We start from the raw sequence: 27,339 nt of genomic DNA on the forward strand, positions 1-27,339 counted from the left end.
CCCAAAAATAAATAAACGTTGAAAAAAAAAATTAAAAAAAAAAACATTTAAAAAAAATAAAATTAGTCTCATGCTCATAGCTTAGAGGATGGCATAGTCAATAGAAAATAACTATACTGTTACTTTCATAGATCTTTCTTCTTTTCTAAATGTAAAGCAGTATTGAGGAGAACATTTTCAAAAGAATAGATTCATAATATTTTCATAATTTAGTATTTCAACAGAATTTTTGTTTCAAAATACAACAAAGTTATGACTATTTTAAATAAAGAGTGTTATCTATTGCTTTCCAACCTTCCTGGATATTTACATTAATTTTTAGGTAGAAACATCAGTGCATACAGATATAGTGTTACAAGCAAGCCTACGGTAGCAAGGCAGAAACTAACTGCTCACTAATCTCTCTCCTTCCTGTGCAGACAGCTGGACTACATTTGTCAGCCTCCCTCAAAATATGGTCGTGGGCTTGAACATGAAACGGGAGCTGAGGTAGTATATGCACTTCTAGGTGTCTACCATTAAAATTTCTGACACATGCCTCCTGGGGCTCACTTCCTCTCAGAAGATGTTCACAGTCAAAAGTTGAAGATGCAAGCTTATGCCCTAATACTTCTATAGTGTACATTGCCCTCTGCCAATAACCTTGAGCCATCCTTCATTGTTATGTGTTAAACTTCCTATTAATCTAAGCCATTCTACATCCAAAAGCAAATCCGTATTATAAAGACACTGTGTATGATGACATATAGATGGTTAGCCAGAGATACAAAAGAACATTTAAATGTATTTGCTTTGGCTTTACAGAGTTCTTTTTGCCATATTACACTGTCAAAGTAGGAGTAAAGTAGCTATCTATTTTTAAGAGAAGGAATAAGTTGTCATGGCTTGATTCCACAGATTTAGAAGGTATACAGGCATAGGTCACTATAGAGTATAGGATGGCAACTCTACTGCCTTAGATTTTTTAAATTTCAGTTACATAATTCAAATTATTTTATAACATAGAAAGAAATTTTTAATAGAGTCTTAAAAATGAATTTTTTGTTTGAATTGTGAAATATTTATTATATTTTATTTTTAAAATTTTGATCTCTACTAATGATATTTTGGTGTTAGGTAAGTAAGAACAAATTAATCTAATGATTTAGAACCTAAAAACCAAAAGCACAAAACTCCTTTTAAGTCAAATTTTACAAAATAAAAAATTATCAGGTACAAGGAATCTATGAGACATAAAATCTTCAGTCATTATCACGTTAAAATATGTCATTTCTTTGAGTATACTGTCCTTAGTTATCTTACTCTATGACAGAATTTGCCAGGTTCACCTGCCATTTTATACATTTTTACTTCCACTTGTTTACTCATTCACTTTCCCAATAGAGATAAAAGATTATATTTAAGTCATTATGTGATTTATTATGGGCAGTAGGAAACAGTCTCATCCATGATTAGATGTTCCAAGTGATGACCATGTAGTAAGATAAATGGTACATGTCGGTACATAAATGCTGGACCATGTAATCTTCACTTTTAATCTCGTTGGCTCAACAAATGATTATTGAGCTTCATGCAGATTCCTGCCCTGGAAGAATAAAGGAAGACATGAACATAGTTGGAGGTGGACAGCATAGAGGAATTTATCAAGAAAATAATGTTAGTTAACTTGAATAAGTATGACCCTGAGACATGCAGAGGAAATAATAGGTAAAGCAGCACAGATTACTTACCATGTTTGAACACATGCTCTCACTTTTAAATTTTAGGCATTTTGAGGAAGGATAGGGAAATGGACTAGAAAAGTAGGAACTTATGTCACATGCCGAACGGTTTAAATGTTATGTTATAGAAGAGATAATGGGGGCGGGGCGCCTGGGTGGCTCAGTCAGTTGAGCATCCGACTTTGACTCAGGTCACGATCTCACAGTTCATGAGTTTGAGCCCCGTGTCGGGCTCTGTGCTGACAGCTCAGAGCCTGGAGCCTGCTTCGGATTCTGTGTCCCCCTCTCTCTCCACCCCACCCTTGCTTGTACTCTGTCCCTCTCTGTCTTTCAAAAATGCATAAACATAAAAATAATTTTTAAAAAAAAAAGAGATAATAGAGAAGGGATATAGGAGTGTTATGTCAGTGGTTATTATGATGGAGGCTTTAGGAACTTAGTAGAGTGAAAGCACTCCATTAGGACAGATCATGAGGAGGACACTGTGAGGAAGAGATGCAAGCCTCAGCAAAGACAAGAAGATTGGTAACTAGAAATGTCATGGAGCTTATATTTAGGCCTCAAACATATTAATAAATTTTCAATAGCCAAGTTCATTAATTATTAGTATACTTTATGTGTCACAAAATTTTGCTTTTTCTAAAGTTTCGTAAAAATAGACAACAAAGATGGGAATGAGAGTAGTGAATTTTTGTTTTTATACATTTGAAGTAAGAAAATCTGCGTTTTAAAAATTTAAATTCCACCACTGGAAAAAACCTTCCTTCAAATAGTGATACAGTTTCCAGATTTATTGCTTGGGTTCTGTTCACATTTTCTATTCTAAAACTCCATTTACTATGGCTTCAGTAAAAATCCAGTCCAAGCTGAAACTTGGTATATGGAATATCAGCTCTGGAGCAATGGCTGCTTTTACCAATTTTCCAGAAGATTGATTTAGATTGTTTTGTGTTGTATGACCGTAAAGAACAAAACAGAAAAAGATTCACTAGCTTGATATTTTACTCGGTCTGTGTTAACTCCTTTATTTCTGTCCATAGTACAATTTTCAATTTCAATTTCAATTTTCAGTGAATTTTCATACTGATTATAAACACTATTTGATTATACTATTAACAAATAAAATATGTGGGCTCTTAATAGAATAACACTTTTATAAAAATGAATACGTGTGCCTAGATTTCCTTTTTACCTCTTTTACAATATCTTGAGGCATATCTTGATATCATACATGTCAACATACCAATCATAAGGTCTGACAAGAGTTAAGCCTTGGATCTGTGGCCCATTTGAAGACTATTAGAGCTTCTTTGACTTACATTTTCTTTCTGATTTATTAGGATACGGATTTAATTAGTAGAAAACTCATTTTGTTATATCAAAACATATGGGGCGCCTGGGTGGCGCAGTCGGTTAAGCGTCCGACTTCAGCCAGGTCACGATCTCGCGGTCCGTGAGTTCGAGCCCCACGTCGGGCTCTGGGCTGATGCCTCAGAGCCTGGAGCCTGTTTCCGATTCTGTGTCTCCCTCTCTCTCTGCCCCTCCCCCGTTCATGCTCTGTCTCTCTCTGTCCCAAAAATAAATAAACGTTTAAAAAAAAAAAAAAAAAAACATAGTTGACCTCACTAAAGCTTTAATTCCTTGTTCTAATTCTTATTCTTGGGGATAGTAGATAGTTCAGCTGAAAAAAACAGGGGTGAGCAGATTGCATGAGTCAAGTTGCTCAGTGAACAGCTCTAGAAAAATCAGTAGGGGAAAAGCAGAGTAGGCAGTTAGCCTGAGTCTAGGTGGACAATGTGCAGGGAGCAGACCTGTTGCAGAAGTTGGAAAACAAAGCAGAGTGCTGGTCTGGGCAACCTTAAAACAACAAAGTCAGAATCATGGGAAGGAGTCTATTATCAGGCAGCAGGCAGCAAAATAAATTTGATATTGAATCAAAGGGAAGCATTCTTAGGTACAACTTTCCCATAGGCAGAACTCGGCTTATTGTATTCACACATCTAACTCTCTCTAGGAATCAAGTAGGGACCCTGGGTGGTAGGGACTTGAGCTGCAAAGAGAATGAAGGCTGTCACATCTATAGTTCTTGACATCCCATCATATTAGTGATGTTAAACTTCACAAAATGCGAGCTACTGGTTGGATAATTTATTTTTAAGGGGCTCCTGAGTGGCTGAGTCGGTTAAGCATCCAACTCTTGGTTTTGGCTCAGGTCATGATCTCACTGTTTCATGAATTCGAGCCCTGCATTGGGCTTCTGCACAGCTGGCAGTCAGAGCCTGCTTGAGATTCTCTCTCTCTCTCTCTCTCTCTCTCTCTGCCCCTTCTCCACTCACACTGTCTCTGTCTCTCTCAAAATAAATAAATAAACTTAAATAAATAAATAAATGTATTTTTAAAACTTGTAAATGTTTGTAGTGATTGTCTTGGCTAAAGTCCATGGATGTAGGAGAGTATGCTTTTGGAAACTTATGCTAAACATTGAGAATGCAAGTAGCCAAGATGACACTTGAAATTACTTCTGTCATCCTGATATAGATTTTTTCCTTAGTAATTGTCTACAAAATATAGTTAATTATAACAATAAAGTCATTCGGTATACAATATCCATTTAGCATAAAAAATTTTCTAAAATGAAGTTAATGTATACAATTGTAAAATATTATATACAAAGGTTGATGGTCCACATATGAAATTAAATGCAATAAATTAATTCCTTGCCATCTATATATCATGATATGTGTAAAGCCTCATGGAAAATACAGAGTGATATAAAATAATCCTTATTTAAGGAGGTTTTAGGTAAAATGAGAACTAGGGAAAAATGCAAAAACAATGCGATTGTTTTGCTATATTTTAACAGTCTCTTAAAAGTGATTACATAACAAAATGTGTTTTTTTATCATTATTTAAGCACCATAAAGTGTGACATGAATTGTTTATTACTCACTGGAAAGCAACTAATATTTGAAAATGTTTCTGGCAAGAAGTTTGTGATCACCTCTATAAATAACATAACACTTAAGGAAGGAAACTATTTTGCAAATATGCATAAATTATTATCAGGTTCTTAAATGAATAATGTCAGATAAATAAAATAATACTAATGTTATTTAGCTCATTTGTTTTAACGTTTATTTATTTTTTGGGGGACAGAGAGAGACAGAGCTTGAACGGGGGAGGGGCAGAGAGAGAGGGAGACACAGAATTGGAAACAGGCTCCAGGCTCCGAGCCATCAGCCCAGAGCCCGACGCGGGGCTCGAACTCCCGGACCGCGAGATCGTGACCTGGCTGAAGTCGGCCGCTTAACCGACTGCGCCACCCAGGCGCCCCATCATTTGTTTTAAAGCTAATTAATATACAAATTATTAACTGTGACCGGTAACTTTTGTTAGAAATTAGTGTAAAATGTGACTAAAATCCTCCAAGTAATTGCCTTGGGAATTTTTATTTTCCCAACATGCATCCCAAATATACATTTGTATGATTGATGAACCATTTAAAACCAATGGTATATTGGAAAAATAATTTTTTCCAGCACTAAGTATTATTTAATAGATTCTTACTCATTGGTCAGTGCTTCTTATTTGCAGCTATGGTTAAATTCTCCAGAGCTCAGAGTTTTGAGCCATTAAATTACCTCACCAGTGGGTGGCACCTAATAGCTGATGAGGTGTGACCACAGAGTAGCCCACTTTCCCATCAGCTCTTTTTTTAATGTTTTTTTTTAATTTTTTTTAACATTTATTTATTTTTGAGACAGAGAGAGACAGAGCATGAAAGGAGGAGGGTTAGAGGGAGAGGGAGACACAGAATCTGAAACAGGCTCCAGGATCCGAGCTGTCAGCACAGAGCTCCACACGGGGCTCAAACTCACAGGGCTCAAACTCATGACCCCGATACCATGACCTGAGCCGAAGTTGGACACTTAAACGACTGAGCCACCCAGTCTCCCCAATGTTTATTTAGCTTTGAGACAGACAGAGTGTGAATGGGGGAAGGGCAAAGAGAGAGGGAACACAGAAACCAAAGCAGGCTCCAGGTTCCATGCTGTCAGTACAGAGCCCAATGCAGGGCTCGAACTCAGGAACCATGAGATCATGACCTGAGCCAAAGTCCAACACTTAACCAACCCACTGAGCTACCCCGGTGCCCCCTAATTAGCTTATTTTTAATCTCTGTGGTGTGTGAGCCATTGCCTTTTATTCTTTTATTGCACATAGTCATTTCTTCTCTTCAATTATTCCTAGGGTAATGTTAAAAAATATTTTAATGAGATCTTTGAGTTTTTATTAAGTTATTTACATAACGATGAACATCTTGTGATCTTAAAAGCATTGTTTTTTAAAGATTGAATTAACTTCAACTAATAATATCACAATTCTTTATTTAGGTTCGCTATACATTTGGGACTTACTATGTGGAAAAGTTAAATAATATGGATATTCTCTGATTAGCTACTGCTTTTTGTATTCACTTGAAAACCATAAGCTAACATGGCAATAGCTTCAGAGATCACTCATTCAGTATTTCAAATCATTTTCCAATGAACTATCACTTTGTTAAAAATTTTCATAGCATGATGTTTCTAGTTCTTTTATGCTCAACAGTGTCTAAACGGGACACTTTTTTCTTCTCTTTTTGGCTTCTCTCCCATAGGGGAGCCTGTGGAGATATATTCAAGAGGACTTCCTGGTTCAGTTCTTTTTCACTCTGCTCTTATCATATACAGACAGAGTATGGTTCTCAGTTTCATTTCAATAGCCATTCACTGACTACCTCCTGTGCAGATAGTGATGGTGCAGGGCGCTGAGATGGGGAAGACAAGGCTTCTGCTCACAGGGAACCCACTGAGTTATAGTATGTCCCTCTTTGGACTTTTAAAGGCTTTCCTTTATTCTTTCATACTAGAAATGTTATACAGTAAACTGCAGATGACATCATAAGCGTTTACAAACTTGAAAAGATAAATACTACAGAGACACGATTCATTTAAAGTCTTCAGTCCAATGAGAATCTCCTTAGGCAAATAAATTATCAAGGAAATTTACACAATAAATAGTCCCTTTACTCATTGTGTCAATTTCTTGGTTCTTGGAATTATGTTTTCAGGTTTTGAATATGTATTTATATATTTCAATACCCTAAACCATATTCCTTATACTTCCACTCAATTATTATGATCTCTGCCCAACACTCTGCAGACGGGCACTAATTTGAGTGACTTGTCTAGGTTCCTATGGTTAATCAGGGAAAGAGTTTACATTAAAATGCAGGTGTTCTGCAGAGCCTAGTTTTCAGTCAGGCTGGTAAGAATCATGTAAAAAGTCAAAATATTATACGACTTGGTGGGCTAAATCAATGGGGACACTTCAGACACTAAAATATTCAGGTTCTCATCAGGACTCTAAACTCAAAATATCTTAATATATCATCGTAGATTTACTTTAAGGGACTGTACATACTACATGAAGTCATTTAGTTCAACTCATAATCAAAGATGAAAATAAATCAGGAATTATTATCCACAGGAAATCCGACTTCATGTAAGCTCCTAAAGCATGCTTTTTAATTCACAAGTCATTGCTTTTAGCTTTACTCCATGCCAATGGTCTAAATATTAAAGATTTATATTTATGTATATTGAGTAATGCAGTTTAACTTTGGTGATGTTATACAGTTTCCACAGTCTGACCAAAAAACAGTTAAATTTATTTGCTAAGATTCACTGAAAATTGTAAGTTCTGTCTCTCTGTCAGTGGGAACTGTGTTAGAAGAAATGAAATTGAACACAGGGGGTAAGTAACAAGCTTTACCCATATAACATCATGGCAGAAACCTTAAGCTTTCCCTTTTGGTGACCTCTTTTGTGAAGAAACAAGAAATATGTGATAAATATTTTTCTTAAATAAATCACAGCTTTGAAAAGCGGTTGATATAGCTTGAGGTCTTATTGGGGAAATAACGAATCTGTGTCCCACTGTTTTCCTCTGGCAACTGAACAATGTATATGTGTGTATATATATATATGTGTGTGTGTGTGTGTGTGTGTGTGTGTGTGTGTGTGTGTGTGTGTATTAGTGCATGTTAGAAGATAGATTATGAAATAGACATTTTTGTTAAAAATGTCCACTGTATCTTAATGGAATCACAAATACAAACATAATCAGACTTGCCTTATGTTTCATATTCAATAAGATTCGTTTCAAAAATATTTGTAAGCATATGCCTCTTTATAGAATTAGAGTTAATAAAGAATGGTAGCAGAGGGACTGCAATCATTAAGGTGTGTGTTATTTGAGTATCTGGGAGGATGTTTTATTTTTTATAAATATATTTAAAATCATGAAAATTTAGAATTATCCCAAATATTAGATACTGTATTATTGCCTGCTCCTTTCACAAAGCATATAGGGAAGGTACAAGCAATTCAAAAATATTTGGCACTTGGGATTCCCCTCTTGCTCTGTGGCAAATGTGTATAATAAATTTTAAGCTTTGTTATCCTGACCACTCCCCTATTCTTTCAAATGTACATAAAAAATTTTAATTGAGTTTTTATTGTAGATTCACACACAGTTGTGTGAAATAATAGAGAGATTTCATCAACCCTTGACCTGAATAACATCTTGCAAAGATATCACAACTAGGAAACTGACATTGATATAGTCGACCAATCTTATTTGGGTTTCATCAATTTTACATGTACTCATCTGTGGGTGTGAGTGTGTGTGTGTGTGTGTGTGTGTGTGTGTGTGTGCACGCATGTGTATTTAGTCTTTTAAATTTTATTTCATGTGTAGTTTCATATATCCATCACCACAGCCAAAATACAAAACGGTTTCCATCACCACAAGGATCCCCTTGTGCTATCCTTTTATAATCATATCCATGTCCCTCCCCTCCCTTCTACCCCTTACTATCCTTAACCCTTGGTAAACGCTAATATTTCTAACTTTAAAATTTTATTATTTCAAGACACTATATAAATCGATTTTATGTGTATTTATAGAGTTTTTGAGTTATTACTTTGTATATTTTCTTAGTATTTGCTCTGGATTGAAATACATACATGATTTACCACAGTCTACAAGTAGCAACGGTTTACCATTTTGAGTAAAGTATGGAAATCTTACTTCTTTTAGACCCCTTTGTCCTGCCCACTTTTTACTTGTCTTGAGTGTTCCTTCTATATTTGCTCAACATTGCATCAATTGATGTTGTAGTTTTTGTTTCAAACATCATATAATGGAGACAACTCAAGAGAAGGATAGTCTATATTGTATTTACCCATGTTTTTGTTCTTTTAGTCATTCCTTCTTCCTTTCTGATACTCCAAGATTTTTTTTTCTGTCTAAAGAACTTAAGTTTTCAAGACAGATCTGCTAGAGAAACATGTTCTTAGTTTTCCTTCTTCTAAGAATATACGTATTTCCTTTTGATTCCTGAAGGTTAGCTTCCCTGAATAAGAATTCAGTCTTGGTATTTCTTTTCTTTCAGCACTTAAGTAATGTGCCACTCCCTCTCGCCTCCATAATTTCAAATGAGAAATCTATTGTCATTTAGATTGATGTTCTCTTGTAGGTTATATGTCTTTCTCTCTGGCTGCTTTAGATTTTTTTTTTTTTTTTGTCTTCCAGTTTAATTTTGATGTACCTGGATATAAATTTCATGGGGTTTATCATATTTGAGATTAGTGTGTCTTATTGATTCTGTATATTACATTTAAGTCTTTTGGAAAATTTGCAGTTTGGGACCACTATTTCTTCAAAATATTCTTTCAGCCCCAATCTTTTTCACTTATTTGAAACTTGTATGGTACCAATATTGAAGATTTGGTTATCATCCCACAGGTCTCTGAGGCCCCCTTCTTCTTCTTTTTTTCCCTCCAATCTATTATTTTCTTATTATTCAAATTAATTATTAATTATATTGCCCTATCTTTAAGTCTACTAATACCATTCTCTGTCACTTCTACTGTACTGTTAAGCCAATTTAGTGAGTTTTTATTTTGGTTATTGTATTTTTGTCTTCTCTAATTTTCATCTGATTCTTTTTTTTATCATTTCTTTGCTGAGATTTTCTATTTTTTGTTTCAAGATAACTACTAATTGCTGAAGTATTTTTATGATGGCTTTTTTCAAGTTATTTGTCAGATAATTACATTTGTTTCAGCTCAGTGTTGGCAGTGTTTATTGATTATTTTTCCCCCTCAAGTTATGATTTTCCTTTTGTTTGGTGTAACCGGTGATGTTTTTATTATACCTGGACATTCTAGCTATTATGTTAGGAGACTCTGTATTCTATTTTAATTTTCTATTCTAGGAGGCAGTCACCTTGTTTAGGTTTAGCCATAGAGGTCCTGCCTTACATTTTCAGGTCGTGGTTGAACCAACAATTGACTTTCCAGAGCTAAAGGGTGTTATTTGGTCAGCTTGAAGTGCATATTTCTACTAGGGGTTGACCTGGTCCCCACTGTAACCACCTAAAAAGGCAGAGGAGCTTCCATAGGTCAGGCTGCCTAATGGCTCCAGGAGGGGTATGTGGTTCTCTAGCACATAGGAATATCACTTTAAGGGCTGAGTACTTGTCAGAGATGCATCACTTCTCTTCCCCTGCTGCCCAGTTGATCACTATCTCTAGGCAGTGAAGGGGAGTCTCCAGCCCAGTGGGGAAAAAAAAATTGCTTTCCATGGCTACTTGTAGTTAGTGACACTCCCACTTGATTCCCCCTGCAGCTAGCCCAATGTTTCCCAAAGATGCTGGCAGGACTTGCATTTGATATGTGATTAAAAAAAAAATTAGTCTACCTAGGCTACCTTCTGTTGCTAGGTTGTCCTTGGGAAAAGCCAGGCCTCAATTGCCTTTTATTATTGGTTGGGAAACCACTGAGTTGCTCCTTAGATCCTAGTTTCCCTAACCAGTGCTCTTTCCTCTGAGTCCTCCTTTAGTTGTGTCTTGCTTAATTCTGAGCTTATAGCTGTACTTAGTTGGAAATATAATAATATTTAAAGCTTTTAATGTTTTTCCCAAAATGAATCAAGAGGAGCATGCTAAGAGATCTTCTGTGAAAAAGAAAATGTAAATAAATTAAACAAACAAATAAATGAATAAAGTTCTGTGGTAGAAAAGGTGGCATGAACCAAAGAAATATACTAAAAATATTTAGCAAAGGTGGTACAGTAGAGGTACCAACCAGGGCAAATTTAAACATTCAGTACCTTACAGGTGTTTTTCAGCTGAAAGTCAGCTCTGGTTGAAAGGAACTTCAACAGGTTTCTCTATTGTAGAGAAAATGCTCTTAATATGCTAATGTGAATTGTTGGTCTCTTGGAAGGAATGCAGCTATCACAGTTTTCCCAAATTTATCTGTGCATAGAAATGAAACCTGTTTATAGTTTTTTTTAGATACTAGGATTCCATGAAAGCCTGTGGAGGAAAGCCCTTATTATCACCACCGACATCTACCTCATCTGAAGTATTGTACCAGATGCAATCATTTAATTAAAAAGTTATTTCTGAGAACATTAAGGAACACCTAATTCTACTTTGATTTTTTAAAAATCTGATAAAATATTTCCATACATTTAAACCTTCCTTTAATCTGTATCAGGAAATAAGATTTAGATGAGATGTATGGCCAAAGACAATATTTATTATGTTATGCTAAAAATATTTAGTCTAACAGTACTGACTTTTTCTAATGTTGCTATTTGCATTTTCAATGTTTTCTCTTTCCAGCTTTAAGGGATAACAGGATTGAGCTGGTTCGAGCTTCCTGGCATGAATTAAGTATCAGCGTCAGTGATGTGTCTCTCTCGGATGAAGGACAGTACACTTGTTCTTTATTTACAATGCCTGTCAAAACTTCTAAGGCCTATCTCACTGTTCTGGGTAAGTACAAGGAACTAACACTATGTGATCGCAAGCTACAGCAACATGAGTCAATAACAAATATATATTTTGAGGCTCATATTAATAGATATAGTTTAATCCCTTTTCTGCTACATTATAACAAGAGGCATTTAAAAAGTCAATCACTTGCCCCATTTTAGAAAGAGACAAAGTGAGGTGTAACGGTTTGTATGGCTTCCCAAGAGCATCCATTTTGTTTCTTAGTGAGCAATACATACCAGGATATTGTATACCTGGTGATCCTTTAATAAAATAACAGAATAATGATAATGAATTCAGCGTGTCTATAGAGTGGTCCTACATTTAATTGTGCAAGTCATTTGAGAGGGGCCTTCTCTAATCCTTATAGCTTTCAAATATGACTTCTTTGTTTATGTTGGTGCATTTAAATGACCCTGACATTTCTGTGTCTTATCTTTTAATGTTATAGTTTTCTAGATTCTTAAGTGAAGTACATAATGTCAATCTATATGTAACTTGTAGCTTCTCTGTGGTTTTATTTTCTAAACACTGGGCCTTTTCCCCAAAGGTTAAAGTGACACCAAAAAGCATTACATTCATAGAGATTCAGAGGAAATAAAGTTGCAGCAAAGAGCTCTCTGTGATTCCGCAGAAGTCATGGCCCAATCAGTTGAGATTGCTGCAGTTCGTTGAAACACACCTGCGTACTGTTAGAGGAGTTTAAGGAGTGATTTTTTCGCGCGCGGGGGGAGGGGGGGGTCCTAGCTTGCCTGCTTTTTTTTTTATAGATAAAGGCATAACATTGCATATAAAAGAACTAATGCATGCTGTTCTCTTAGGTAGGAATATTAAAGTTAATCCAGCTAGTGAATTGGTTTTGTACCTGCGATGTGAAATATGTTTCTTTGCAAGTCCCACTGGGACTATTTTATAAAAATCTTCATCAGCTTGCCACTACAGACAAAATATATCCACTAAAATGGAATATTTCAATATAATAACTGCCTAAGGTTAACGTATTGTTCTGTAGAGAGCCACCTTAAGACCCCAACAATAGACAATGGGTTGATTTCAGCTTATTAAATGATGGTATGGCATAGATTAAAAGAAAGCATATGAATGTGAACAGAAAATAATCCAACTAATTGGAGGATGTTGACTTGTCACTTATCATTGTTGTTCTTGTTATTGTTTTAATATGCATTTCTCTTATTGGTGATTTCCAACATTCTTACATTTTATTCTTTTCAAATTGAATTAAAGAGTACAATAAAGATATTTCAGTCTGCGTTTATTACTGAATGATTTTAAAAGAAATGTTAATAAACTTCTATGGCAACAAGAGAATATTATTACCCAAGAAATATGACATTTTCTATTATTTAAATCATCCATGTACTATCTCTGCATATTAGTTATCTGCTTAGCCATTGGATGACTTGGACTAGAAAAGGTAGTAGTGGTTAGCATTAAAGATAATTTACATCATACCTCACAAAACCACTATTGCATTTCTAATACAAATGACTTCAAAACCCTCTGTGTAAGAATCAGAAAAGTATTGTTGCAGTTATTGATAAATCTCTTATTCTAAAATGCATTTTTGAACAAAGTACATAGAGGATAATAATATCTTTTTAAGCCTTAAGAATTATGAAATCAGGAATGCAAGGTGCTCTTTTATTTAAATCACAATATGCTAAGGAATAAAGAAATGTGCTTTGTGGATTTTTTCTCCCATTGCAAACAATTTACCTTCTTAAGTCCTTATACTGATAAGTCTTAAGACATACTGCATGGCTGTTTTTGAGATTTACAAAGAGTATTTTTTGCAGGTAAAACTTTAAAAGCTACTTCGAACTAAATGCATTTTAAATGCTTTCTGGATAACACACACACACACACACACACACACACACACACACACACACTTGCATATATTAGTTCCTCACCTCACCCCCATCTGGGATTTCATCTTCCACAGTTTAAGTTACACATGAATAACCTCAGTCTGGAAGCAGGTGATCCTCCTTCTGACTTCTTGTTGGGCCAATAGTAGCCTCACGTTATAGCACAATGCTTACAACATTCACCTCACTTCCTCTTATCACATAGGCATTTTAACTTCTCACATCCACACAAGAAGGGTAAGTATAGTACAATATTTTACAAGAGAGACTACATTCACATAACTTCTGTTTTGGCATACTGTTATAATAGTTCCATTTCATTATTTATCATTGCTAATCTTTTACTATGCCTAATTTATAAATTAAAATTTATTATAGGTATATATGGATAGGAGAAAAAAATAGCTTATATAGTCTTCAGTACTATCCACAGTTTCAGCTCCGCTGAGGGTCTTGCAATGTCTCTCCCTCAAATAACCAGGGTGGCGGGAGGGGGGGCAGGGAACTACTGAATATACATATGTATATGTGTTTGTGTAGAAATACACAATTTTATATCTCTCTATATATTATAGAGATATTTTAAGCAGTTTATTTTATTATATAACACTTTGTTACTTTCTATTGAAGTTATTGTTAATTAACAACCCATTCTAGCTTTGTGAAAGTAATAGTCATAAGAATGAATCAGCTCTGGAGACTGATGTTCCCTCCATTTGCTTAAATTTCAGGTGTTCCTGAGAAGCCTCAAATTAGTGGATTTTCATCACCGGTTATGGAGGGAGATTTGATGCAGCTGACTTGTAAAACATCTGGTAGCAAACCTGCCGCTGATATAAGATGGTTCAAAAATGACAAAGAGATTAAAGGTAAATAACAGGAAAAGTTCCCCAAGTCACAATTTATGTGCTGAAACTAGTATGAAGTGTTAGATGCGGGACATTTTACATTTTCTTTTTCAAACCATAGTCACTCTCTGATTAAGTGTAATTTAAACCAGATTTATGCATTTCTTAAATTAGGTAACTCTGGAAGGTATATCAATACAATCTCTGTGTGCCCCATTTTCCTCTTATGTATAACAAGTCTAACAATAATATATACATCATGGAAAAGTTGGAGAAATTAAGGAGTTATGTATGAAAACCACGAAGATTCATGCGAGGCAATAGTGAGCACTAAGTACATGTTAGATGCTATTATTTCCAAACTCCTCTATAGTTTAGATTACAGACAGAAAGTCCTTGAATTATGTCTTCAATTTGCTGATTTTTGGAATTACAAAGTTCTGAGGATAAACTTGGCTAAACATCAATAACTGATTACTAGTAGTTCCTACAGGGGGTAAAAACTGTACTTGTCTCAGAAAAAATGCACAGTAATTTAAATATTAAGTAGAGCTCTGCTCTTCATACAACTAAATTTACACACACAAACACACACACACAACCTTTAGATGGGAAATAAATTTATAGGGGAGATGCCTCGTGAGGTTAGTAGTGGTGTTTATTTGTTTGTTGTTTGTTTTTCCCCGTGACAATACAGGTATCTTGGACCTGATGTCACATGCACATTAAAATCCAAGAATTATTTATGATGATTGTTAAAAATGTTTCCTATGTGCATAGTAATAACTTATGTATTATTCTAAAGGTAACCCACTAGGAGATTGGTTTATGCAAACCACTCCAATTATTTTAATTTGTAATTCAAATATCTTAGATTAACAATAATTCTTACTAATGGGCATGCTGGCCCAGCAGATATGATAATACAGTATAATATTATATTGTATAGGGTTCTACATTATATAGAGATAATTATTATATATTATAAGGTATTATATAATATAGGATTGTCTCTATTACTAAGAAATTAAAAGGTTTATGATCTATTTAGTTATCTTCTTTTCTATTTTAATTACTCTTTGTGTATATTTTTCTCCAAACAAGGACTTACTTGTAATTTATCACTAATCATTACTTTTGTTTCAGAACTTCTATTAAATACATGTTCTCAAACAAATTTTGCAAAAATACAAGCCCACAAGACACAAGTTAGACATGTTGCTATGCTAAGTTAAACTTTCAGGTTAGTATAAAGCCTGATCATATATTCTGCCAGCACTCAGGAGAACCCATTCTAATTCTGCCTTTAGGATATGTTTGTTATATCCTAGACTTGTTAGATCTTTGCTAAATGGACCATCTACACTGCTTTTAGAGTTACCATACTATGACAAAGATCTCATCCAGCCACTTTTCTCTTTAAGCCCTTCTGATCAAAAGCCATAATCTGTACAATAAATTTTAAATCTGACTTCCTTGGCCTAGGAGAAAGCTCCAGTCAGTTCTTGAGGACTCTCCTTCGATTGCTATATTACCTACATTAATTCTGACATAGTTTGTTGGTTCTTCTCAATTTCTTAGCATTTTGTTTATTTTGAGGGTTTGTCTCATATTCTCATGGAGATCAGAGACTAACATACGAGTACTTCATTAATGTTGATTGACTGTTTTTAACATTATAGCTGACGGGAATTCTATATTGTACTCTAATTTTAGAAAATGCTTTATTTTTTGACAAGTATGGCTTATGCTCTGAGTGCCAAATAGATTTGATTACATCTTAGGTAAGGGGGAGACTTTTGTTTATATGTAAAAACATGAAAAGTTTGATCTTATAAACATCATACTTGAAAATCATCGGGTCAAAAAAAAGAAAAGAAAGGAAACAAAATCATCTGAGTCAAGACTAGAAAAAGAAATCAAGACAAAAACCATATACAGAATATGGTTCTGTGCTACATTCAGAAGTAGTGAGGCCTCCTTTATTTCTGTATTCTCCGATGCGTGGCCATCATAGAGCACTTACTATGCCTAAACTTGCATTCATCTCTATCACTTCTTATTTTTTATAATTCTTTTTTTTGCATGTTGATACAGGTTGTCTTCACAATTATATGGTAGACTTGCTGAGTGCATTAAACTATTTTTATAGGTGTATGTGCAAATATGTGGTATGCAGTACTCTGCACTGAATGCATTCATTTCTTTTGCTGTCCTCTAGATATGCTCAGTGAACGTTCACTCTAAAATCCCTCAGTAAACACTCCTCACTGAAAGGACCATTCCATCCTTATCTTGCACTCCTGTCTTTTCAGAGATCAAAATCTGACTTCGTATTACCACTTAACAGTTTTTACTATAATATCACTTGACACTTTTTAAAGACAATCCCTGGTGAAAGCAATAGGAAAAGATAAGCTAATCAAATCAAATCAAATTAAATTGAATAAGAAATTGTTACAATGCTTCCTGATTACTAAGAATTCTATAATGCATGAGTTAAGAACCAAATGAAGAAAATAAGAACTTTGACCTGGACATATTTAAGATATCTTTAAGGATGATAAACAAGTTGTGGAGAATGTTTTCCTCTACAGAGGAATGTGTAACTGATGTAAATCCTAGTTATTACAGTCAATAGAGAAGATTATTTTCTTATGTTTAACTAAACATTGGCCAGTTCAGCATACTGACATTGTGTTAAGTTTCAGACTCTATAAAATGGATATGACTTCTGAGTTCAGACTCTATATAATGGATACGACTTTGGAGAAAAATGAGTCATTTTTCTGGTTTTTTTTCTTTTTCCTCCATCATAATCTAACATATGAATATAATTTCCAAGTTTCTATATAAAAGTTGTTTGATTATGGAGCACTGGTTCTCAAACTTTAGCTGGTATCATCACCTATAGGGCCTATTCAATCTCAGATTATATGGCCCTGCCCCCAGATTTTCTGATGAAGTAGGACTCTATTGGAACCTGAGAATATATTAGCACTGGGTTACTTACATGTGTGAGTGATGTTGATGCTCCTGTTTGGAACTGAGTTGGTATAGAGAACATAAACTTAAGAACTTATATAAAAGTCTTGCCTCTGTCTCTGAACTTCAGTTTTCTCACATACTAGTGAGGATTATAATGTTTTCCTAAACGTCCTATTGCAAGGATTTTTTTGAGCCAATATGTGTAAAGTGTTTTCACAATATGAGGAATCACTGAAACCATTTTAGATGTTATTATTATTACTATTATTATTATTATCTTCAGCAAACCATGATTAATGAGTTGTAGCAATCCCTGAATTTGTCCTAGAAATATAAACAAGTAAAACAAGATCATTCCTTTAAGGTATTCACATTTAGATGCTGGACATATAAATCTAAGATTTAACAGGTACAGTAATAGATACATGAACTGGCTCTAGATTTTGCACCAAAAAAGAAGCAGAGGTCAGCCCCACTTTGTGGGAGAGGTAAAGACTTAACAATTCATTGATGAATAACAGGCACTCAGTAAATAGCTGTTAAATGAATAAGTAGATCTTAAACAATGAATCAAATTCATCATAGGGGATGTGGGTGAAGGTAGGTGGTAGAGAATTCCAAGCAAAGAAACCATGTACTTCTGTGGAAAGAAAGCACTGTTTGAAGTAACCATGAAACTTTCTGTGTGATACAGGTATGAGAGGTAAACAGGAAGTTCAGTCTTGGAAAATCTTTTATTCCATATTAAAGAGTTTGGAATTTATTCTGTAGGCAATGATTGAGACTTTTTTTTTTTTTTTTTTTTGCATAAGCTTTACAGAGTAGAATGAAACATAATTTTCATCTAACCTTTTCCCACCATGAGTCTAACTCAGAAATCCCTTTGGTGCCTCTGGATAGCTCTGTACTCAAAACCACAGGTGGTTTCATTGCAGCTTTTAATCTTCTGTGCAGCAAGGAAGTGAATATTTGCCGTTTACTGTGGGAAAAAGATGAGCATTGCCTTTTTAAATGTACAAGCTCCTTGAGAAGTTCTATTTTATAAACTTTATAACTTTTATAAAGTTTATTAAGTTTTACTTCATGTATAAGCTTATTAGTTTGTAGCTTGAGCAGTTACTATCATAGGATCTTAAGATTTTCGTTTCCAGCAAACTAACTTTTGCATTAGTGTGTGAGGCAGAAACAAGGCTCATTGACCCACATCCTTGTATAATCTCTTCCCCTTGAGTGTCGAAGGCACTTGTGAATATAGTATTTGTGGTATCACTTCTGTGATCAGGTTACCTTATATGGCAAAAGAGATTTTTGGGGCGCCTGGGTGGTGCAGTCGGTTAAGCGTCCGACTTTAGCCAGGTCACGATCTCGCGGTCCGTGAGTTCGAGCCCCGCGTCAGGCTCTGGGCTGATGGCTCGGAGCCTGGAGCCTGTTTCCGATTCTGTGTCTCCCTCTCTCTCTGCCCCTCCCCCGTTCATGCTCTGTCTCTCTCTGTCCCAAAAATAAATAAAAAACGTTGAAAAAAAATTTAAAAAAAAAAAAGAGATTTTTGCAGATACAATTATGTGTCCCTTTTGAGCTCATCAAAGGGAGATTGTCAAGGGAAAGCCTGACATAATGAGCTGAGGTTTCTATAAAAGAATGAAGTGTCAGAGGGAAATTCTCCCCCTGGCCTGGAAAAAGTAAACCACTTTCTTGTGATCTATCTTTGGGGGTCATGTGGCAAAGGACTGTGGGTGATCACTAGTTGCTTAAAGCAGTTTCTGAGTGACAGCTAATGAAAAATGGGGACCTCAGACATACAGCCTCAAGGAAATAAACTTACCAATAATGAGTGAGCTTGAAGAAAACCCTAAAACTCAGATGGGAATCACAGTCCCAGCCAACACTTTGAATTCAGCTGGTGACACTGAGAAGAGAGCCAGGCCTTCTCTGGACTCCTAACCCACAGACATTGTGAGATAATAAATATGTTTTGGTTAAGCCATTAAGCTTATGGTAATTTGTTTTGCAGCAATAACAGAAAACTGAGATCTAGAGAAACAGAATAATTTGTCTGGCAAAGATTGGACTTGAGTGTTCTAAGACCTAGCACTTGAGTTTGGGGAGAAATCTGAGGCCTGGAAGAGTATTTAAGAGATGTCTCAAGCATGAGTTAATAAGGCACTAACCTCATGGATAAAATGGAATTTTAAAAAAGCGGGAACATAAATTTGAAAGATAAGTCAAATTGCAGATGAACTTGATGAATGACTCTGACAGATGAAGCAACAACAAAAGTCAAGACAATATAATTTGGGTGTTTGAGTGACTTGAGTAATGAGCATATGGAAATAAGAAAGGCATTAGGTGGGGTGCTGGGTGACTCAGTCAGTTAAGCATCCAATTTCAGCTCAGGTCATGATCTCATGGTTTGTGAGTTCAAACCCTGCCTCAGGCTCCATGCTGACAGTGCAGAGCCTGCTTGGGATTCTGTCTGTCTTCTCCTCTCTCTGCCCTTTCTGCACTGTCTCTCAAAATAAATAAGTAAACTTAAAAAAAAAAAAAGAAAGACATTAGAAAAAATTAGTTCATAAATATGTGATAATATTTAAAATCTTGAAGTTGAAATTATTACATCGAATCTAAAAGTTAAGCTTAGTAGCCTTTTGGAGTTAGGTGACTTATGTCTAGGAAAGGGATTTTGACCATAAAAAGGTTTATCATCTCACAATGAGGGACATTTGTGGTTCTAGCCTTTTTTAAAAATATTTTTTAATGTTTATTTATTTGCAAGACAGAGAGAGACAAAGCAAAAGCAGGGGAGGGGCAGAGAGAGAGGGAGGCACAGAATCTGAAACAGGCTCCAGGCTCTGAGCTGTCAGCACATAGCCCTACCTATGCAGGGCACAAATCCACGAACCGCGAGATCATGACCTGAGCCGAAGTCAGACACTTAACTGTCTGAGCTACCCAGGCGCCCCAGTTCTAGACTTTTTAAATAATCATCACTCTTCATATGTGCAGCACTTCCCCCCACGGCCCCCACCATGAGAATTATGCACTGAAGGATGTGCATATCCAGCAAAGCCTGACTTTGTGGTGAGTCACTGAAGCTTGTCAGTGCCTAATAGTATTGCCTGCATTCTACAAGTGTTATTTATTTATTATACATTGTGTGTTTCAAATGTTTGACCATCAAGCTTAAGTTAGCTTTAGCTGTTTCTCCATGCAAACAGGTTTTTTGACATTCATTGTAATGTCAATCAAAAATAATGCAAAAGCTCATTGCAAACATAGTGTAATTTTACTGTAAGACTACTTAGTAAATAATTTTTCAGCATTTGGAAGCATGAGAGTGAATTTCTGAACTCTGTGTTTCTCGAAAAGTAGCCTTTATATTATTTGGATTAGAATCAGCTGAGGTTCTAGTTTAAAAAAAAAATGCCAATCCCTTAAAAAAAATGCTGATTCCTGGTCTTAATGCAGACTTTTAAAATTAGAATTCCTCGATGTCAGACCTAGAAATCCTAAAATTTATTAAGTACCTCTGGTGATCCTTAGCTATTTTTTGAGAATGCATAGGATTAGAGACTACTAAGGCAAGTATTAATAAATATTCAAGGAAAAAAGGAAGGGGATTCCAGTCTACTAAATTTAGAAAGAAACTCTTAATATTCCATGTACAGTCTAAGTCTGTTCTTACAAAGAAATTCTCTAAAACTAAGTCCAAATATACTTTAGCATGTTAACATTTCTGAGAATTAGTGCAAAAATTCTTTTAGCCAACATCTTAGCAGTATTCTTTGACCACATTTGTTTTTGTTTCTTGTTTTTTGTTGTTGTTTTGCATTGAATTCTATGAAATCTACTTTTAAAAATGGTAGATTACATATTTAATTTAAATATTCTGTTTGGTAGTGCAAAACTAGATTTGGCCTAAAGCTTCATTTAATATCAGTTTTATAAAACTTTAATTTGAATGAGAGTAATATTAACATGTAACACAGGGATTGTGAATTTTCTGAAGCTAAACCTAAAAGAAAATAAAAAGGAAAGATTTGTGTCCCCTGAGTTTAAAGTCCCTGCATCATGTATGATAAGGATTAACTGAAAGTATTAACATTTAAACTTGTAAACCATAAATCAGGGTTTTTTCATGTTCTTGTGTTTATACTTACCACTTTGGAAATGTCCTTGCCACTTAAATCTGGATCATGCTGGACATGTATTAAACGATGAAAGAAAATAGCGTTAACAATACCCGTATGTGGGGTGTGTATGTCTGTGTGAGAAAAGAACATGCAAAATTTGGAGGTTTCTGAATGCTGTGAAGATATTACCTCGAGATGCTGCACGCTACACTATGAGATACATTAGGGGTGCATGGGTGGCTCAGTTGGTTGGGCGTCTGACTTCAGCTCAAGTCATGATCTCAAGGTTTGTGGGTTCAAGTATGTCAAGTATGTTTGTGGGTTCCGCTGGCTGTGTGGAACTTTCCTGGGATTCTCTGTCTCCCTCTCTCTCTGCCCCTAACCCACCTGTGCTCTCTCCCCTTCCCTCTCAAAAATAAATAAACATTAACAAAAAATTTATTTAAAAAGAGACATCTTATGGAAAGAGATAAAACAATTGTTTCATATAAGTGTGAATGGTTGATGAAAGCAAATAATCACCAAAAAAAACATTGAGAAACTTTCCTTTTTAATAGTTTTATTTAAAAAAAAAAATTTTTTTTCAACGTTTTATTTATTTTTGGGACAGAGAGAGACAGAGCATGAACGGGGGAGGGGCAGAGAGAGAGGGAGACACAGAATTGGAAACAGGCTCCAGGCTCCGAGCCATCAGCCCAGAGCCTGACGCGGGGCTTGAACTCCCGGACCGCGAGATCGTGACCTGGCTGAAGTCGGACGCCTAACCGACCGCGCCACCCAGGCGCCCCAGTAGTTTTATTTTTTAAAAATAGCTTTATTGAGATATAATAGAAAGCAATATACACATATCTGAAGTGGACAGTTTGATATATTTTCACATGTGTATATAGCAATGAAACCTTACCACAATCAAGCTGATGAACATATTCATCATCTGTTAAAGTTTTTTCATACTCTTTAGTAGTCCTTTCCTCCCCCACTCCTCATTTCATGCTCAAATCACAGCCACTGTTCTGATTTATGTCATTATAGATTAGTTTACATTTTCTCAAATTTTTAGACTCATTTAATATTCTTTCCCTCTGACTTTTCTTAGCATAAATATTTTGAGATTCATCCATGTTGTTACATATATATTGCTGATAAGTATTCTATTGTGTGGATCTAAACCTTAATTTGTTTATTTATCTAGAGATAGACATTTGGATTGTTTATAGTTTGGGGCTATTGTATTAAAGCAGTCATGAGCATTTGTGTATAAGTCTTTCTGTGTACATATGCTTTCATTTTTCTTGGGTAAATGACTAGGAGCAGAATGAGTGAGTCATATGGCAGACATATGTTCAGTTTTAAGAAGACATTTCCAAACTGTTTTCTAAAGTGGCTGTACTACTTTATGAAGTCCAACTTTTCCATTTTATTATTATTTATTTGTTACTTTTATGAATCATGCTTTGGTGGTTGCTATATGTATTTTTTTTCCTAACACCAAGATCACAAAGAATTACTTTCATAAATTTCATATGTGTACGTTTTGAATGTATTTTGAGTTATTTTGTGTTTTCAATGCCCTTACCTTTTATTTCTCTGAGCTGTATTATTTCTAGGTCAGTTTCGATAGATTGATTGATCTCATTATAGATAGCATTTTTCCGCTTCTTTGAATGCAGTTTTTGATTGGGTTGCAGACATTGTGAATTTTACCTTTTGGTGCAGAATATTCTCAAACTTGTATAAATCTTATTAAGCTTCCTTCTGGTTAAGTTACTTAGAAAGAGTTTAATCCTTTCAGAGTTTCTAAAATGTTCTTAGGCAAGGGCAGAGCGGCGTTTATTCTAGGAATTATTGTTTTCTTGTTACCAAGGAAGGTAAAATCCTTCTGAGTGCCCAGTGTACCAGTTACAAGATTTTTCAGTCAGATTGGTTAAAACAGGCATATTCCCAGCCCTGTGTGAGTATCATGTACTATTTCATCTAATCCTTTTAGATGGATTTTACCCCAGCCTCAGTTTCCTCCCATAGATACACCATTCAGTACCTACTTTGCTGAATACTGGATAAGAGATCTCTGGGGTTCTCTCTCTGTGCAACTCTCTTTTTTTTTTTTTTTTCATACTTTTCCCTGAAAACTTTAAATAATAGTTTTACTTAATGGCAGTACATTTTAATTTTTTTCTGTTTGTTTATTTTAAGGTGATATAATGTATTTAAGGGGATATACATGAATAAGAGTGAAATGTGCCCATACTTACTTTGACATAACATTTTACATCTTTTGAAGTGACACTCACTCTGATGATCAGGGTCCTGGGGGAGTGGCTGTAGACTGGTTTTTACGACTTGCCTCTCTGGCTTGAAATGTCTACTCTATGAGTGAACTGGGGTGAAAGCCATGAAGGTCTTTGAATTCTTGGCCCATGAGTCTGGATTGGGTAGAGGAACAGATCCCCAACCTCTCAGCCACACTCAGATGGAATTGGGCCTCTTCAATGAAGAGCAGAAGTGAGAGGAATATGGGAGTGAGGCCACCTGGCTCCACAGGGAAAATACTGAAGTCTTTGAAAGGGAGCTGGTGAGAAAGAGGAGTCCCCTCTTCTTGGAGACATTCGCCAGGAGGCAAGCTTCCCTTGTGCTGAGTTAGAGGTGGAGTGAAGTAGGGAGCAGGTCATGTCCTAAATACCACAGATCATATCTATTCTCACTAATATTTAATAGATTTCCTTGAATAATTGTATCTTGATTTGCTGTATACTATTAGCACAATTTTTATATTTTAGCACAATTAGCACATAAATGTGTGTGCATTTAAATAATTTTCACCAGTTCTGGTTGTTTTGCTGGAGAGGGAGTCTCCAGAGTCCCTTATGCTGGCTATTCTGGAATTCACCCTCTGACTTCATTTTTATACTCATGTGTTTTTACAATGTTGACCCATAAAGTATTCTACTATATGATCTTTCAAGTATCTTCCATTATTTATTCTTTTTTTTTTTTTTAATTTTTTTTTTTTTAACATTTATTTATTTTTGAGACGGAGAGAGACACAGCATGAACGGGGGAGGGGCAGAGAGAGAGGGAGACACAGAAACGGAAGCAGGCTCCAGGCTCTGAGCCATCAGCCCAGAGCCCGACGCGGGGCTCGAACTCACGGACCGCGAGATCGTGACCTGAGCTGAAGTCGGACGCTCAACCGACTGAGCCACCCAGGCGCCCCCCATTATTTATTCTTATAAATTGTTTCATCTCTCATTTCTTGCTATTTTTTCAGAAGAAAACTATATTTCTCTTCTTGATCAGTTTATATTTAAAATGTATTTTTTGCCTCTGTATGACATGAAACAATTTCATAATTTCAATTTTCCTGATAATTATAAGTAATTTGTAATTATGTTCTTTTCTTTATGAGTTTTATATGAAATGATCATGTATGAATTTTAAAAAAAGATTTAACAGTTTGATATATTTTTAATTCAGTTATTTTTATTTTTATTTTTTGTAGAGATAGAGTACAAATTGGTGAGGGGGCAGAGGGAGGGAGGGAGGGAGGGAGAGAGAGAGAGAGAGAGAGAGAGAGAGAGAGAATCTTAATCAGGCTCCACACTTAGTGCAAAGCCCAATATGGGGCTGGATCCCATGACCTTGGGATCATGAGCTAAGCCGAAATCAAGATTAGACACTCAACTGACTGAACCACCCAGGCACGCCTAAATCAGTTATTTTTAATTAGCCTTTTTAAAAATGATATTGCCAATCTTCTCTCTCCCTTTTTATCTACAGCTAAATGTATCTGGACTCCCACCTTTGGGAAGTTCTGATACAGGGAACTCTGATATAGTTGGGCTGCACTAAGGATTGCTATGCCTCAGGAAAATAGTTAAGGGAAGAACCAAAGGGCAAGTACAGGGTAAATATAAATCTGAGTAAAAGAAAAGAAGTAACAATCAATAGTAGTCAATAAGAGTGGAAAAAGATAATAAAACAATAGAACTGCATCAGATAAAGATTATTTATTTGCATGTAGTGTGTCTGATTCCCAATTGTTGATGATTTATCTCCAGCTTTTGTACTTGTCCAAAATGGAAACTGTCCAGTTATTCAGCGGTTAGACCAATGACATCTTCAGTTTTGCAGGAGATTGATGATAAGAGGATTAGAGAGAGAGAGAGAGGCAAATCATAAGAGACTTTTTTAACTATAGAGAGGATTAATGGAGGGGAGGTGGGCAGGGGATGGGCTAACTGGGTGATGGGTATTAAGGAGGGCACTTGTGATAAGCACTGTTGTGTTATAAGTAAGTGAGGAGTCACTAAATTATACTCCTGAAACCAATATTACACTATATCTTAACTAACTAGAATTTAAATAAAACCTTTAATTTTTTTTAAAAAGAAAAGAAATCCACTACACAAAAAATGGTAACAAATTAACAACTGCCCACAAGTTGTACATGTTGACATGATCTGAATCTACTAAAGAAAGGAATGATTTACCTGATTGAATATGGCCATTATTCTAATTAATTAAGAACAGACTTATTAGCATCTATGATGTTCCAGACCCTGTCGAGATACTGGATATGAGAACCATGAAGAAGTATAAAAATTAAGAATATTTGGAGACAAAATATAGTAAAGAGAGAGAAGAAGGGGGAGGAATAATGGAAAAAAACAAAAAGTAGTAAAAAAAAAAAGCAAGGCAAAAATGTAAATTCTAAATTATCCCTTATTTTATGAATACATGAATTATATTGAACCTGGTGAAGCCTAGAGGGTAATTGAAATTTTAAAATGATATGTTGCTCATAGGGCACCTGAGTAGCTCAGTCGGTTAAGTGTCCAACTTCAGCTCAGTTCATGATCTCACAGTTTGTGAGTTTGAGCCCCGCGTCAGGATCTGTGCTGACAGCTCAGAGCCTGGAGCCTGCTTTGGATTCTGTGTCTCCCTCTCTCTTTGTGTCTGTGTCTCCCCTCCCCAGCTGCATCTTCCCTCTCCAGCTTACACTCTGTCTCTCTTTCTCTCTCAAAAAATAAATGAACATTAAAAAAATGTTTAAAAATTTAAAAGTGATATGTTGCTCAGAAAACAATATAACCTGTTAAAAACTGATCAACAAAACTTTCGTAGTATATGATATAGAGAAACATTATAACATTCAGAAAGCTAATTTCTCAACATAGATGTTTTACTGATGCAAATGATGCTTTTTCACAACACGTAGATGAGGGGCAGGTTGATATTTCTTACATGTGCTGAATGCTACAAGAGTCCATAAAATAAATTGTTTGTTGACTAGAAAATTGCATCACCATAGGTGTCTCAAAGGAATTACACTTACCTGCTGCTTATAATATTTACTCAAATGGATAGATACTTTTATTTTCTTATAGAGTTTACTCTAATGGATAGGATTTAAATTTTTTCTGCCATCTTTTATCATCTTTTTGGGCCTACAATAAAACACCTTTTAAAGTAGAAAATAGAAGAAATCTTTCAGTCTTTAGCAGAAGAAAGGACATTATAATCTGTACAAATATAGTGAATACCCTGAGGCATAAGACTTAGAGTCAGGTAATTTTTTTTTCCATTCAAATGGTGTGATCTTTTTGATTCAGCCTAAACGCACGCGCGCACACACACACACACACGCACACACACACACACACACACACACACACACACACACACACAACCAGTGCACAAAATATAAAATCTTTTCAAAGAAAGTGCTACAAGTGAAAGTTGAATGGTACTGAGGTTCATTCCAGCTACTCTCAAGTGAAAAGAAGTTATCATAAGTTTTTTTCTGGCCATGGCCAAGTGAAAGAAACTTGAGGAAACCTGGTTATAGCCATAAAGGTTATTCCC

General features: G+C 35.4%; 1 protein-coding gene across 3 annotated transcripts in view; it reads left to right on the forward strand.

Moving 5' to 3' along the window:
- CADM2 (cell adhesion molecule 2) overlaps positions 1 to 27,339 on the forward strand; it is a 1,087,048-nt gene that overhangs the window by 882,588 nt on the left and 177,121 nt on the right. For all 3 annotated transcript variants that reach the window (XM_040484219.1, XM_040484221.1, XM_040484220.1), the window contains 2 exons: positions 11,464 to 11,616; positions 14,240 to 14,377. In XM_040484219.1, the coding sequence (XP_040340153.1) occupies positions 11,464 to 11,616; positions 14,240 to 14,377 (291 nt within the window). The remainder of the gene's footprint in view (positions 1 to 11,463; positions 11,617 to 14,239; positions 14,378 to 27,339) is intronic.

Source organism: Herpailurus yagouaroundi, unplaced genomic scaffold (assembly GCF_014898765.1).
Source record: "Herpailurus yagouaroundi ecotype Mexico unplaced genomic scaffold, PumYag 162, whole genome shotgun sequence".
Taxonomy (NCBI): Eukaryota; Metazoa; Chordata; class Mammalia; order Carnivora; family Felidae; genus Herpailurus; species Herpailurus yagouaroundi.